The 15867-nt window shown below is 40.5% G+C and overlaps 1 protein-coding gene across 1 annotated transcript in view; it reads left to right on the top strand.

Moving 5' to 3' along the window:
• dock3 (dedicator of cytokinesis 3) overlaps positions 1-15867 on the top strand; it is a 90615-nt gene extending 74748 nt beyond the window's left edge. The window contains exons 39-54 of the mRNA XM_007890579.2: positions 3225-3311; positions 3521-3625; positions 4615-4756; positions 4882-5048; positions 5706-5792; positions 6729-6908; positions 7626-7709; positions 8225-8341; positions 8856-8977; positions 9510-9645; positions 10772-10853; positions 11372-11487; positions 11784-11871; positions 12597-12719; positions 13093-13175; positions 13287-15867. Coding sequence (XP_007888770.2) covers positions 3225-3311; positions 3521-3625; positions 4615-4756; positions 4882-5048; positions 5706-5792; positions 6729-6908; positions 7626-7709; positions 8225-8341; positions 8856-8977; positions 9510-9645; positions 10772-10853; positions 11372-11487; positions 11784-11871; positions 12597-12719; positions 13093-13175; positions 13287-13784 — 2217 coding nt within the window. The 3' untranslated portion in view covers positions 13785-15867. The remainder of the gene's footprint in view (positions 1-3224; positions 3312-3520; positions 3626-4614; positions 4757-4881; positions 5049-5705; positions 5793-6728; positions 6909-7625; positions 7710-8224; positions 8342-8855; positions 8978-9509; positions 9646-10771; positions 10854-11371; positions 11488-11783; positions 11872-12596; positions 12720-13092; positions 13176-13286) is intronic.

The raw sequence follows: 15867 nt of genomic DNA on the forward strand, positions 1-15867 counted from the left end.
TATGACACATTTCATAAATAAATTACTGGAATCATTTCTTCAAGCTTGCCTCCTTTGCGGACCTACCTTCATGCATCTGCACTTTTTCCTTCTCTGCTGATCTCTACAGGAGTTTCCTATTAGAGGGACATTAATTCTTCCGCCTCAGGTGTTTATACTCCACATGGGCCGCCACCCAGCCTAATTCCTTTGCCTTAACCCACTTCCATACCTCTCTATTCCCTCCTCCCTCAAACATGCATTCTCTTTTCCCTTGTGTTTCATAATATGTGCATATAAATCACTGTATTGTTACTATATATTGATTCAGATACACATGGATGGACTATGATCCACCTTCATTGAGTGCCCTGGGGAAGCACTGGGGGAAATGTACTAGATGAAGTGACATGAGTCAGGAGTATTTGCTGTTGTAGGTCTTCACTTGCTTCTTGATCATAGCTGATTAAGAAAATGGGACTAGCTGAAGTTCTGTGACCTACAGACCCTGGCTGTGTAGAGCAAAGACTGCAATTACCGTCATATTGAGTAGGTTGGCCTGTCAGAAAAGGGCAGCTTCTAGAAATCACAAGCTTTCCGTGTTTATGGATGCAGTGCTATTGGAAATGGCAAGCATTGTGTGTGAGTGGTTTAGCTTGAGTTAATGGTGAGAGCTTTTCTGGGTGGGAGCACAAAGTCAATATACACAAAGATTCCTGATATTGCTGTTGCTCAGTGAGCTGTCCGTTTTCATTGGGCAAAGCCTACAATTTCTAGGTAGCCAGTTATATCAGGCAGCTGAATATATTTTGTATTACGATCAATGTGATTTGTGCACATAACAAGAGACTGATCACAAAGAATGACCATACAAGAGATAATGCTATTGATTGGGACTTTTTCCATTCTACAACTATGATCAACAGCTTGTGTCCTTGTCATTGCAGTGGATTGAGAGAGGGCAGATATTCTGGTTGATGCAGATATTGCACACATTTTTGGAGTGCAAAAAGTAGTGGAGAAAGGGATGAATTTTAAAAAAAATTACTGATAATAATTTGGTTACTCAATCCACGACTGTGTGGGACATTGCTGCGCACAATTGGCTGCTGCATCTTAATAAGACCTCCATTCACTCAATTAGTGTTTGATTAATACACACTCTCCCACCAATCCCAGTATTATTCAGACTGCAGTGGCTCTGATGTGGCAGCAGTATTAATACCCTTGTGTAATTAATAATAATAATCCTTGCATTTGATATAGCGCTTTTCACGTCGGGAGGACGTCCCAAAGCGCTTCACAGAACACACTGTAAAGTGAATTGACTGTATATTTGTGGGCGAACGCGGCAGCCAATTGCGCACAGCAATGTCCCACAAACAGTCGTAGATTGAAAATGACCAATTTATTATTATTAATTCATGTTTCATTGAGCCTTTAGTTTTGTGTTTATTCCAATACCAAAAATATCGAGAGCTAATTTATGGAATATTACTAATATGATGAGATGAATAAATTGATTCATAATAATCCTTGCATTTGATATAGCGCTTTTCACGTCTTCTAGATGTCTGAAAGCGCTTCACAGAATAGACTAAAGTGAATTGACCGTATATTTGTGGACGAAACACGGCACAGCAGCGTCCCCACAAACAGCCGTGGATTGAAGATGACCAGTTTATTATGTTTTGTTTTGAGGGATTATTATTAGGCTCTGTGTGGAGAAAGGAAACTTGCCCAAGGTTTCACCCTCTGCCTGGAATTGAACCCAGGTGTCTCGCTTGCAAAGCGAGTTCTCTAACAACTGAGCTACGGGACTCCAAAAACTATTCTACAGAATAGACTGTAAAGTGAATTGACTATGTTTTTGTGGGCAAAATGCGGCAGCCAATTGCGCACAGCAGGGTCCCACACACAGTTGTGGTTTGAAATGACCATTTATTATTTTTTTTGAGGGATTATTATCAGATTTATGCCTTTTGTGTAGTGACTCCTTTTGCCCTTTCCAGGTGTTCTATTGTTTGTATTTAATTTCCAAAGAGATATTAATAAACTAGAATCAAATGATTATAAAATGGTTGATTTTAAACATTAAAAAAACCCAACAAAATTACATTGCATAAAGCAACCTTCTTTGCCACTTCTTCCCCCTCCCCCCCCCATTGGCCTATTTTTGAAGCTGAAATTATGTTATGCAAAGAAGGAAAAGAAAAACTTTTGAAAATGCTGTACTAAGAAAGCATATGTGTTGCAAGTGTAATTTGTTACTTCAGGTTATGTGGATGATTATAGATAAAACATTTGGAAGAATTGCAGACAAAATGAGCATTAAATCTGAATCTTTATGATAGGGCCCGACACTGGTGTCAATTGCACATATGACAGCTAAACCCTAGTGCCAAAGGGGACGACTGTTCCAGCTGCTTTACCCAGATAACAACAAAATTTCTCTATACATAGCATTTTGCACACGTTTTTCTTTGCGGCCACAAGAGTGAAAAGGCACTGAATATAGACGCCAGAAAATTCCACTAATATTTTGCTGAGTAGTAAATATGCACAACATTTACACCTGGTTCAGACTGTCACGCTTCATTAACTTCAAAGTGGTACTCTACAATCACCATATGCATTGAAAATTGCTGGTTTAGTCATGCCTGATTGCATTTCCCAGAGAAATGCGCAGATCTTTACCACTTCTGTTTCATATATCTTGCAAAGTCCAAGTTTTAAAATCATTGTAACCAGTAGGATACGCACACATCTCTCTTTTACCTCTGTTTTACTGGATTTCCTTTCCTGTGTGTATACAAGTCACTTTTTACTGGAATAGAGGAATTTCACATTTTAAATAAAAAGCTAAATGTCAGTGTTGCTAAAGCACACAACTCTAAAACTATACCACACAGCTCTGAAACAGTTCTGTATGTAATTGTGGAGTCCTGCAGCTAAGTGGTTAGAGCAAAACATTGGGCAAGTTTCCTTACTCCACACACCTCTGTTTACCTAGCAGTAAGTAGGAATCTGGTTGTTAGTCAATTGACAGATTGCTTTTCCGGGGATAACAATCCCTTCAACATTATTTAAAAACTGCTGTGCGCAGTGACTCGGAATATACTTTACAGAAATCACTTTACAGTATATTCGACGAAGCGCTTTGAGACGTCTCGAAGACATGATAAGGTGCTATATCAAATACAAGAAATATTATTATCTTAACTGAATCTTCATTTTTTTCTCAGTGCTGGGAATATGGAATCCCTCTTTGTCGAGAACTGGCGAATCAGTATGAAGTGTTCTATGACTACCAGAGTCTCAGCTGGATTCGGGTATGTATGTAACACAAACCATGCACTTCGGGTTGTGGGCTATTTTTACAACAAAGAGAGAGCTAAGATGTCTGCTGAAAAAGAAGTCCCACTGTCAATACAAGGGTTATGATTCTAACATATATCTCTTATCGTGTTGACAGTGTGTGAAGATTTACCATCTGTCAATAATCTACAGCTGTTAACTGTTCCCTTTTCCAATGCAACAGAAAATGGAAGCAGCGTATTATGACAACATTATGGAACAGCAGCGACTGGAACCAGAATTCTTCAGAGTTGGGTTTTATGGCAGGAAATTTCCATTCTATCTTCGAGTAAGTAGATAACTATATATATTTGAGAAACCTTGGGGAAAGCTCAGGGTACACAATAAATACATGTGATGTACTGTACAGTCCGTGCTCTTTTAGTTACTTCATCTCACATGGGGGCAGCATTGGAAGCCACTACATTTGCCTTCAGTGACCCTGGGCTACATAGGGGAATAATCATTGATCCCCTTTGGGCCATTATCAGAGAGAATATAACATCCTTTGCAGTGGAGATTTCTTTAACTGAAGGGGTTACAATAGGATTGCTGCATCTGAAATATCAACCTGCCTGAAATGTCAAGCAGAATTGGGTGATTTCTTTGCTTGCTTGGATGCTGAATGGCCTGTTGTGAATTTCCAGCATTTCTGTTCTTGTTACTGATTTCCATCATCTGCAATTTCTGTTTATTTGTGAAATGTTTTCTTGTGCATGTGTGTAGTTGGGACGCCCTCTCGTGGTGTGCAACAGAGTTACAACTGCAACTGAGTTACAACAACAACAAATTACATTTATACAGCGCTTTCACTTTGGGAGGACATCCCAAGGCGCTGGACAGTGCTCTGTGTATGTGTCTGTCTTAGCCATAAGTAACATCTACTGCCTCACCCTGTTCATGATTTTATTTGTTTCTAAGACGTAGATCTTACACACATGGGTGCAAGATTTGTACCAATTTATATTCTGACTTGTGTTTTACACTTGTGTGTCGTCTGTTTAATTAGAGTGACATTTACAGATACAGTGGAACTTATTTAAATTCAGAGAGAACATCCAGCTGATGTACAGTATTTCAAAAATTCAGCAGATTTTATTTTCTATCAGGCTACCTTCAATTTGTATTCAGCGGGTCTGTAGTCGATCTTTGTATCATTACTCACCATCCTGTTTTATGTACTGTACAGATGTAAGTGTCAGTTATACCTGCAGTTCCACAGCTCTGACATGCATACATACGTGTGCTCTGACTTTTACCTCCTCTCTCTCCTGCCAGAACAAAGAGTTTGTGTGTCGAGGGCACGATTACGAGAGGCTCGAAGCCTTTCAACAGAGAATGCTGACTGAATTCCCACAAGCCATTGCTATGCAGCATCTCAACCAGCCCGATGAATCTATCCTGCAGTCAGATGCACAGTGTATCCTTTCACTCACAGGACTGAGTCCTAGAGACACCCCATTAGATTCATATTCCCAAAGCTTTCGGCTTGTTGGGTCGCCATTGTGCCTTTTGCTCCATCATTTTCTTTAACTCTGGTCATAGACCTTCAGATTTATGCCGTGTCACCAATTCCTGAGAATGTGGAGGTGCTGCAGATGGACAGGGTCCCTGATCGCATCAAGAGCTTCTATCGCGTAAATAATGTCAGCCGGTTTAGATATGACAGGCCCTTTCACAAAGGCTTAAAGGACAAAGAAAATGAGTTCAAGGTGAGTTTCGGGACGTGATAAGTATTGTGTGGTGGAAACATTCCCCTCAGAAATTTGACCACAAATTTGACCAGGATTCCTGTAGTTTAGTGGTTAGAGCACTCGCCTCACAAGTGCCAGGTCCTGGGTTCGATTCCCAGGCAGGTCGAAATTTGGGGCAAGTTACCTTACTCCTCATGCCTAGCAGTTTACTAGCAGTAAGTACGATCCCTGTTGTTAGTCGATTGGCGGATCGCTTTTCCTGGACGTAATAATCCCTTTTAAAAAAAAGTAAGAAAGTACTATATGAAATGCAAGGATTATTATTATAAATGTTGTGTTTTGAAGCAGGGACCAATAAAGATAAAATGTGGGTAGGGAGGAGTGGGAATGATGTCTCTATCCACAATTTTCTTGCATTTTACCATAAAACTGACTTTCCTGTGTTTTGTGCATAGAATATATGCTTTGGTTAATATTAATACATGCTTTGGTTAGTTTTGTTGACAATAGTATATCAACGTCAAAATAAATTGAATCATTCATAATCGATATGTAGAAAACATGATTTCTATATAGCACAGCAGCTTTAAGAATATAAATTAGCAATTGAACTGGGTGCTGGGATCTGAGATTGTCTAGGAATGCTAATTACTGAAGCTCTGTGACCTTTTTCAGAGCCTCTGGATTGAGCGAACCACACTGATTCTAACACATAGTTTGCCTGGAATTTCTCGTTGGTTTGAAGTGGAGAGGAGGGAAGTGGTAAGTGAGACACCATTTTTACCCTTCTCAACTTTGTTGTTATTCATTCAGTGAGCTTGCTTTGTGACATAATGGATTCTGGATTCATTCCTCCTCTTCAATCAGCGTCATTTTCAAAGGTCCTCCCTGAATAAAGGAAGTTGGTATGTTTGCTGTAAGCCACTGCACTACCATGATTTGTAGTACCTCCTGCCAAGCACTGTGTTAATCACACACCCTGCTCCCAACCCTCTCCAAGTGCCAGTGCCATTCTTTAGCCAGCTGTTAGGAGGACTGACTCACTCAATTTTTTTTCTCTAATAATATTTAGGGAAAGCTCTTGATATTCCATTGCAGTGGTTAGAGCACTTGCCTCGCAAGCGAGAGACCTGGATTCGATTCCTGATAGGGCGAAACCTTGGGCAAGTTTCATTACTCCACACACCAAATAATAATACCTCAAGAAAAAAAACCAATAATAATTTGGTCAATCAAACCACGACAGTTTGTGGGGACGCTGCTGTGCGCAATTGGCTGCCCACAAAACATAGTCAATTCACTTTACAGTGTATTCTGTGAATGCTTTGAGATGTCCAGAAAATGTGAAAATTGCTATATCAAATGCAAGGATTATTATTATATTTATTTTATAATGGAATAGCAGCTCACAATTTCATAGAATCTTACAGCACTGAAGGAGGCCATTCAGCCGATCGTGCCTGTGCCGGCTCTTTGAAAGAGCTGCCAACTAGATCCAATCGCACACTCTTACCCCATAGCCCTGCACATTTTTCCTTTTCAAGTAAACATCCAATTCCCTTGTGAATGCTACTATCAAATCTGCTTCCACCAGCTTTTCAGGCAGTGCATTCCAACTCTGGCTAAAACAATGTCTTTTGCCGGATTATGCCACCTCAACTCAATATGAACATGCGTGTTTGTGTTGGTGTGTGACAGGTGGAGGTCAGCCCACTGGAGAATGCCATCCAAGTCGTGGAGAATAAAAATCAGGAGTTACGTACTCTCATCAGCCAATATCAGCACAAGCAACTGCATGCCAACATCAACCTTCTCAGCATGTGTCTGAACGGGGTGATTGATGCAGCGGTCAACGGAGGAATAGCCAGGTACCAAGAGGTAATGATCTGCTCTGGGCAGTGAGTCTGACTCTAGAGCTTAAAGCTCACGAGGAACACATTGCAGAACGGATTCTTCTTATTAGAGCAAGATTTGGGTATTACATTTTATTAATTACTTTCATGTTCAATATAACAATTGATTTTATATGTTTTGTTTACATCATCTTACCACTATTATAAATAAACTTGGTGTGGTTTAGCTGTAACCTTTGTGGAACTCCCTATTAAATGGCTCTTACCCTTTGTAATGCTACAAAACTCCCAAGTAAGTACTGACTGACCCATAAATAAACATGGGCCCTTAAACAAGGGCTGCTGGACATTCTTGTGAGTCATTGAGTCACTGTGACTTTGCTACGAGCTGTATGTATGTGTATAGCTTGTATGTGTGCAGCACACTGGAAGCCAGCCAGACACTTACAGTAGTGACTGCTCACACAAGCATTTCTAGCTGTAAGTGACGACAGTGACAAGCAAATGACCCAGAAGAGGGTGAGCAGCCATTGCTTGAATCCAAAGAATGTCTGAGAGGGAAAATAGACTTGGTTGTATTTTTAGGAATTTCATTACTATTTCTTTTATTTGTGGGCTGTCAGATATTTAAAGTAGTGAAAACATGTTAGGTTTTTCTATCCATTTAATGCTGGAATCATTGAATTATACCTCTTTGTGTGTTAGGTTTTTTTGTGTGATGGATTTTCTCTCCTGTTCGTAGGCATTCTTCCAAAAGGAGTATATCATGAGCCATCCCGAGGATACTGAGAAGATAACCCAGCTTAAGGAGTTGATGCAAGAACAGGTACTGAAGTCATAAAAAATTCCAGCTTTGGGTTTTCCTTTCGATCATCTGATACAGACCTAATTGAACTACAGAAATGCGATAAATCCACAACAGGTCATTCAAAATTAATGTTTCAGGCATAACCAATCTTCAGAATCTACAATTTATCCCATTCAAATCATTCCCCCCGGATGGTTTCTCGCGACACCTGTGATAGCAAAGTCCCTGGCGGTTGGAATAGGTTCTGCGATCTCATCCTTGCTGATAATAATAATACTTGCATTTGATATGGTGCCTTATCACGTCTTTGAGATGTCTCAAAGCGCTTCACAGAATATAGTGTAAAATGAATTAACTGTATATTTTGTGGCCGAAACACGATCAAAACAGCGGAACCTTGCTGACCAGCTACGAGGCCAGCGGGTAGTGCATCCAGAAATGCGTCCCCTGCACAAAAAGCTTTGCCTGAGTCAGGGTAGATTCAAATAAAACAAACGTGTCAGAAATTACATCTGTGTTACTCTTGTTCTTAGGTTCATATCCTTGGAGTGGGATTGGCAATGCATGAGAAGTTAGTGCACCCAGAAATGCGTCCCCTGCACAAAAAGCTAATCGATCAATTCCAAGTGATGAGATCCAGCCTTTGTCATGTGAGTATCTTCCGAGCAATGGATGAATTAATTAGTGGTTAATACAAGCATCGAGATTTATATACATTATAAGCATGTCATCTGTTCTAGTGGTTAAACAAGTAATTGATTGAACCACAGGAATATATTCATTTAATCATTTAATCACAAGTACAACAAATGCAGAAAATCGCATATTTGCGCTTAAAACAGTAGTACTATCAATAACTGATCAACAACAACAAACAATAACAACTTGCATTTACACAGCGCCCCTCACACAGGGTAGCATCCCAGATTGCTTGACAGTGATGGAGCATGATGTTGAGCCGGAGAGAGGGGGAGGTGACTGCCGGCACGGTCGAAGAAGAATTCAAATTAATTGACCTGTCATTACCCGACATACAAATAGATAAATGACATGATGTGGCAACAGGAATGCGTTTCATTTGTTTCTAATCAGAAAACAATTATTTAAAAACAGTTCTAATTTAGAACTACAAACCCTATAATGTTCTTTGCTTTGCCTCTACAGGATCTCCCTGGTGTAGAGAGGATCAGCCCAGCCTGCTCTGGTGCCAGCACACCACGAGGCAGCATCCTGTCCACTCACAATTCTATGAGTCCAGAAAGCATCAAGCTCGTCCACAGGCACAGGTAAGCAAGATGAGGATCTGATACACGCAGCAGCCAATTTGTATATGCAGCAGTGTCCCGCAAACAGCCATGATGTGAATGACCAATTGTGTCTGGGGGATTGCCGGGACATTGGGAGAAGTAACATTCTATTTTCAAGTAGTATTAAAGGATCATTAATGTCCGTCTGAAGACATGTACCGGCAGCTGCAGCATTGCAATGTTCTCCAATACTGCTGGATTGCCACACAACCTTGCTTGAAAGTGTTAAGTCATTAAAAGGTGGCATATCTGGTCCCCAAAGTGCTCCTGAGTGTCCAAAACCCTATGCTCTTAGTGTTGGGTGGGTAGGGAGCAAGGGAAGGGTCATCTATAGATGGTTGCCTGCTGTCAAGGGAGAAATCTGAGTATGGCTAGAAAGAAAATCTGGTGTTAGTTTCACTTGATTAAAAGCATTCACAAACTTTATAATCTCTTTTCGGATTTGCAGTAAACTGGTTGTACGAGTATTTTAACATTTTTAAATGACTATGAAACATTTCTCTGTCTCCAGCCCACTGAACCTGATTGGCTCCAATAGGCACTCTTCATCCTCCCTGTCTTCACAAACCTCGAGTGAAGTGGGGAACCTCATCATCCTCACCGATGGTCTCGGTGGAGAAACTCCTGATGATATTTACCGCATGCAGGTAAATATTTCTGTTTCAATTCCCACTCGTAGGTTTCCCCTCCCCGTCTGTCTGTCATACACAATTCCTAGGCTTTTTGAGCCAGTGTCCGTCCTGCTGAATGTCCACTTCTCACTAATTATGCTGCTCTGAACCTAGCCAACTAGAGAGTATATAGATTCACCTATGAATTCCCTTCCTTTGGGGAATCTCCTCTCTGCAGTTGATGCCTCTCTGTGCCTGTCCAACCATAAACAAAACAAACAAATGGCATTTACACAGGCGCCTTTCATGTCAGGAAGATGTCCCAAGGCACTGGACAGTCAGGGAATTCGGACCCGAACTGGGAGTTCGGATCAGTTGGAATAATGGAGGCCTTTTGCACAACCAGCAAAGCTGGCAGGTAGTTCGAAAGTGATCATCTTTACATTGACTCTGATGTAAATTGGGCAACTATGAAAATAAATTGCCTGTGTTCCTGTTAACAGAGTTTAATGTGTAATATTAACAAGGGATTTATTACCAGCACTCCCAAGCCACTAACTAACCTGTGTAAAGGGTCCTAAATTGTTATTTGTTTGGACAGTAACACCGGCTGAGTTTCAGTGTAGAAGGATTTTATGACTGATAAATGAGACTAATGTATGAAAGGCAAATTTGATTCACAAGGAGCTGGGAACACTTCCAACTGCCTGTTTCAGTAATAAAACTCAACTGTAATTGTGCATAAAGACAATGTATATGCACTAACCCATCACAGAAGCTGGTATTGTTTGATTCATAAAAGTGGCAATGAACAGTGACCATGTTATCTCTATTCTAATAGAAATTAATTTCTATTTTAACCATTCATTAAATGACTGAGTCAAAGGACAAGGGAGAAGAGACGTACATCATTATCTTTAGAATGATGATCTCACATGGAAATGACAAGCTGGGGGCATTGTGTCATGTGGTTGGTAAACATCTATCTTTGACGAATTTTCAGAGGTATCCATTGTCTTTGGTTTCCCATCCATTCATCTGTCACTATTCATTTCCTCATCGGGTTTCCAGCACTTTTCTTCTCTGCTTTCTACAGCTTGCTTATTCTAACAACAAGTTCCAGGGTTCCATGACCAACGTATCTGTTTTGTCGTCGTGCCAGGCGAGTCCCTCCACCTCCAGCCTGAGCTCCACACATTCCGCACCTTCACAGCTGATCAACTCTGCCCCGTCCAGTGCACGCGGTAAGATCTTTAATGATTATTTTTAACGAGCCTTGAAAGGACTCCAAATTGAGCTACTTCATTCCTGTGTGTTTCTGTCATAAAGAGATTTCAGGTGTCATAAAGAGACCTAGATGAACATCAGGTTTTTTTTACAGCAGAGGATTCAGTCTGAATTGTCAAATAATATCTACCTAAAAGAATGGAAAGCATTTATTTTGATTTCTAGACATTCTAATTACTTCGTTTTTTTTCCTCTATTTGCACCTATATTTCCTAGCAGTAAGTAGGAATCCGGTTGTTAGTCGATTGACGGATCGATCATTTCTCCGGGAGTAATAATCCCACCAAAAAAAATAATAATGTGGTCACTCAATCCAGTTGGCTACCGCGGTACGGCCACAAAATACACAGTCACTCCACTTTACAGAATATTCTGTGAAACGCTTTGAGATGTCTCAGTGACATGATGAGCTGCTATGTCAAGAATTATTATAGAGGTGCAATGCTAATTGACTGTTCCTCCTTGCTGTATTTAGGTTCCCCGTCACTATCTGATAAGTATCGCCACTCACGGGAGATTGTCATGTTGCTGCCTCCTCACAGGGACAGGCCAAGTAGTGCCATGTACCCGACCATGATGGAAAATGGACAGGTGAGCTGCTGATACAGTACGTTTCAGACTGACTATATGCACACACTATATGACATAGTCATACCGTTGCTATTTGTTACTTGGTATGTAATAGATCTAATTGTAGCCTACAAGAACATAGCGATAAATAACGCACTCAGTATTATCTTTTATAATTTATACCAGTTACTGTGAGTGGTTTTAGAGTAATATAATCTCTTGTTATTGTACACACCCCAAGTAATATTTCTGCATATTGTACATCTTTCATTAAACCATGTTGTGCCGGGCATGTCAACCATTGGTTTGTGTTTCAGCCTCCTAGTTTCCAGCGAGCCCTGATCCAGCAGGTGGTTGGACCGTGCAAACCTTGCAGCGATCCTAATCTCTCTGTTGCTGAAAAGGGTAAGAGCACATTTGATTTTTAAGTTTCAGCCTGTTGGATATTTCTTGCATCAAGCTACACTGGTACTTGAATCTCATCACGTGTTAACAACAGAGTCGGTGTGGTTTCATTTGAATTTGATAGCTAGGAATATAGTGGAGCTATTATACTTAAGTGGAGTGGCATTAAGCATTGGCACATTAGCATGGAATGAAAGACCACTTGAATCTCCTACTCTATTCAATTCCTTCGTTTGGGTCCTACACTACACCTTAAACTCATACAGAGCTCAAGTGCCTCCGTGCAAAGGATGGGGAAATCAGACCTGATTTTCTCACTGGATTAGTGCTGTGTCCCTTTCAGGGGGATAACTAAAGGGAGAAACTAATGGTCATGTGCAAACAGGCTACACAAACACTCAACCTTCCCATCACCACACCTTTGTTGTAATCTGAAAAGGATCTGCAAATAGGAGAAAAACGGGAAGCCTAAGGAGAACGTGATCTCAAATTGTGTTGCTATGTTTTCATGTCATCGGTGTTCTTAAAGTGTCACAGGATCCTCAACATTCACTTGACCAGCAGAACAGGCAAATGGGGTCTCACTTTAACGTCTCCTTTTAAGGTCATCACCTCATCACTACATATGAAGTTTCAACCTAAGTTACCAACTCATCCTAATATGGGGCTGGAACCCACAGTTAGTCTCTGATACCTTTTGGCTAACTTGCTTCATTGCATTTCAGCGGTCCCAGCCACTCCCAGTAGTTGGAGCCTAGACAGTGGAACCAGAGATACTATGCCGTTTCTTTCAGCACATGTGGGCACTATCATAGCACCACCTGTACCACCTCGGTCACTGCCACCTGGTAAGTGAACCATTGAAGTAAAGTTCATGCATTAGCCTGAAAATTGGGGGGAGAGGTGTGTGGAAGGAGAACAGAGACATAATTATATCGTCTTTCTCCTGTACATTCTGGGTAATCTACCACTGGACAAATATTAATTAGGTCTTGCACCATTTTTGTGGGAATTTTGGCAGGGTCAAAAAAAGACTTTTTGGCTTACCTGGCCATTGCTTATCTGGCCATTGCCACTGCTCACATGCTGTTTCCCTCTCTGCATGAAAACTTTGGATTTAAATCAGACAAATGATGTGGTGTTAATTTATAATAATAATAATCAACCGTTACTACAATCAGTGATTACTGGATTGTGATCTTATTTCTCTATATTGCTCAGGTCACTTTTCTATGAATTTTGATGCATTCCATCATCAGATGAGTGACATACCGCCCGCACTGCCTGCACGAACCCTGCGCAAGGTAAATGTCCTTCGATAGGATAGCAGTTTTGGTTGGGTAACGGGGCACATGGACAAATAGTCTTTGATTAATTTAAAAGTTGATAATTGTTTTTCCCATTGTTATTTACAGTCTTCACTGCATCCTATCCCTGCATCACCGACCAGCCCCCAGTCTGGGCTTGACGGGAGTAATTCAACCCTGTCTGGCAGTGCTAGCAGCGGCGTGTCCTCGTTGAGTGAAAGCAATTTTGCCCACTCAACAGAGCCGCCACGCATCGACACCATTGACTCTGTTCCCAGTCAGACCTGGATTCCGGATGAAAATGGAGAAACTCCTTATATGCCAGTGCGGTACAGCCTGTCTGAACCAGACGTGATTGAATCGGTGAAGTCTCAGCCATGTCGCAGCCACTCTGCTCCCAGTGGGGTTATTCCTCTGGAGACAAAAGAACCCCCAGCCTTGCCTCCAAAACCCTACAATTCCAGGCTTGCGTACACAGACACTGAAGAGACCCTTAATGAAGAAAGTAGGCCAAAGCCTTTTCCACGCAAACTCTCTCAGGCTGTCCTTGGTGGTAAAGAGGAGCAGGCCAAGGTACCGTGGGAACATGGTATTAGTCAAGAATAGGCAAGTTGGCTCTGAAAAACAAAGTCCTCTCTGGTTCTCTCTCGGCTACCTAACCATCTTCATTTCTTGCAAACAGACTGTGTCTTTGAGAAGGGACTTGCTGTAGACTAATATTTTATTTCTCTGGGAAGTAAGGCCTCTCAGTTTGTGGTCTGGCTGTTCTTTGAATACATTCACAGTTGGAAGGTACCTGTAGGAATAGGAGAGTGTTTTGAAGAATCCTCAACCCTTCCAGTTACATTTGGGGAAAATTCCTGACGTAATCATGCACTTCATTTAAATTGTTTGAAAAATAAAGTTTGGGAGTCTAATTATGATTTACAAGGATTGGGAACACGAAAGGGAACATTAAATGTTCACCAAGTGGTAGTGATTTCATTACATAGTCATTTCATTCCATTTTACCAAATCCTCTCTCAATTTTCTTTCCCTGAATGTTTTTCTGGATCTTAGATCTAGGAATTTGACATCAACTCACGTCAGTCTACTCTGTTGCCTAGGGCAGTGCAGTCTTGCTAATAATATAGGTTAAGATGTCACAGAACACCTTTATTTAAACCATGACAAAACTATCAATACTCTTTTCTGGAAAGCAAGAAAGAAAGATCATTGGAACCCTGCAGAGGAGTGCAAAAGTAATATCCTGAAATCTACTTTGATTTAGTTAACCCCAAAAGTTAAATACTGTGCAAAGCAACGTGGTATTATAGGCTATTGTGGGTTCAGATAGAGTAGGTCTCATTGTTAGAAGATTAACTTTTAAATTCATCGGTTTAGAATCACCTTTGGAATCAACATCTCAACACCATTACGTGAAGAATTTTGGAAGCCACTATTATTAAAGGAATTTTTCCAATTGGAATCTACCGAACAATTCTGGATAATCAAAGGGGATAGCAGATATCTTAGTTGTAATGATATTTACAATATCCAGTATTTAAATCTGAGATTATCATGTAAATAGTGTTCGATGAAGATTGCTCTTTTCAAGTCTAGATTTATTTGGAGTCAGCTTTGACTTCCAGTACCAGCTTCTTATAATAGAATATCTCAGATCAAAATGTTGAGGGGAGGGGGGGTGGTGGGCAGGAGAAAACATAAGTGTTAGTATGGTCAGCAGTTTGTGTAGTTGGGAAAGTAAAGGGCAAGTATGGTGCGGTATAACCCACTCATTCATTTTGTTGTCGTGTTTAGCAACTTTCCATTGTGCTGTAGAAGAAAGCTGACATTTATCAAATGTTTTAAACAACAAGTGGCGCACACTATCACACGCTACCTTGTCTGGTATATATGCCAAATAACCTGGCAAAACCCCTCCAAAATGTGAGAGTATTTGCTCCCATCTACTTGGATAATGTACATTTGCGAGGCTTGCTCTGCCTGTGTAGATTAATCTATTAAAAAAAATTTACAATCTTATTTTAACATAATGAATCACGTCACAGTTAAATTGTGTTAGGTTAATACGTGACTTAGTGTGAGAAATCATCAGTGAGAAGCATATATGTCTGTAGGACAGGTATTAGGGAAAAATACTCATTGCACTTATCCTCTGCCTAGCTGGTGTGCATTTGATCCAATCACAAGTACACAGACAGATGCATCACCAGGCAGAATGGAAGCTTTTCATGAATCATAAGCACATATAAGTCTTAACATAATGCCCCAGAATATGTGACATCATTTTAAATTGAATAATGCCTTTAAAGTATTTTTCTCAAAGATGGTTTAGAATGATTCTTGATTTGTCAGATATACGCACACCTCTTCAACACAGGGTGTCCTAAAATTTTGCTTATTGCAATCCGTTAAAGTAACATCAGTATTATCGTGTAAAGAGGGGCAGAGTGTGATGATGGTTGGAAGCAGTAAGTAGTCTGTGCTAATGAGCAACTGATCTGAAGATGTAGCGGTTCAGTTTGTTTAGCTATATTTATTTTATGCTTCCATGCAAAACTACCCATGTAGCATCATCGATGTGTGAAATTAGTAAATGAAGTGCTCTTAATAATTACTATAGAATCCTACCAAGGAAAAAAATATATTTTTAAACCCACTTAAACAAACATTAGAAAAGAAAATT

The sequence above is a fragment of the Callorhinchus milii genome, unplaced genomic scaffold (assembly GCF_018977255.1).
Source record: "Callorhinchus milii isolate IMCB2004 unplaced genomic scaffold, IMCB_Cmil_1.0 Scaffold12, whole genome shotgun sequence".
Taxonomy (NCBI): Eukaryota; Metazoa; Chordata; class Chondrichthyes; order Chimaeriformes; family Callorhinchidae; genus Callorhinchus; species Callorhinchus milii.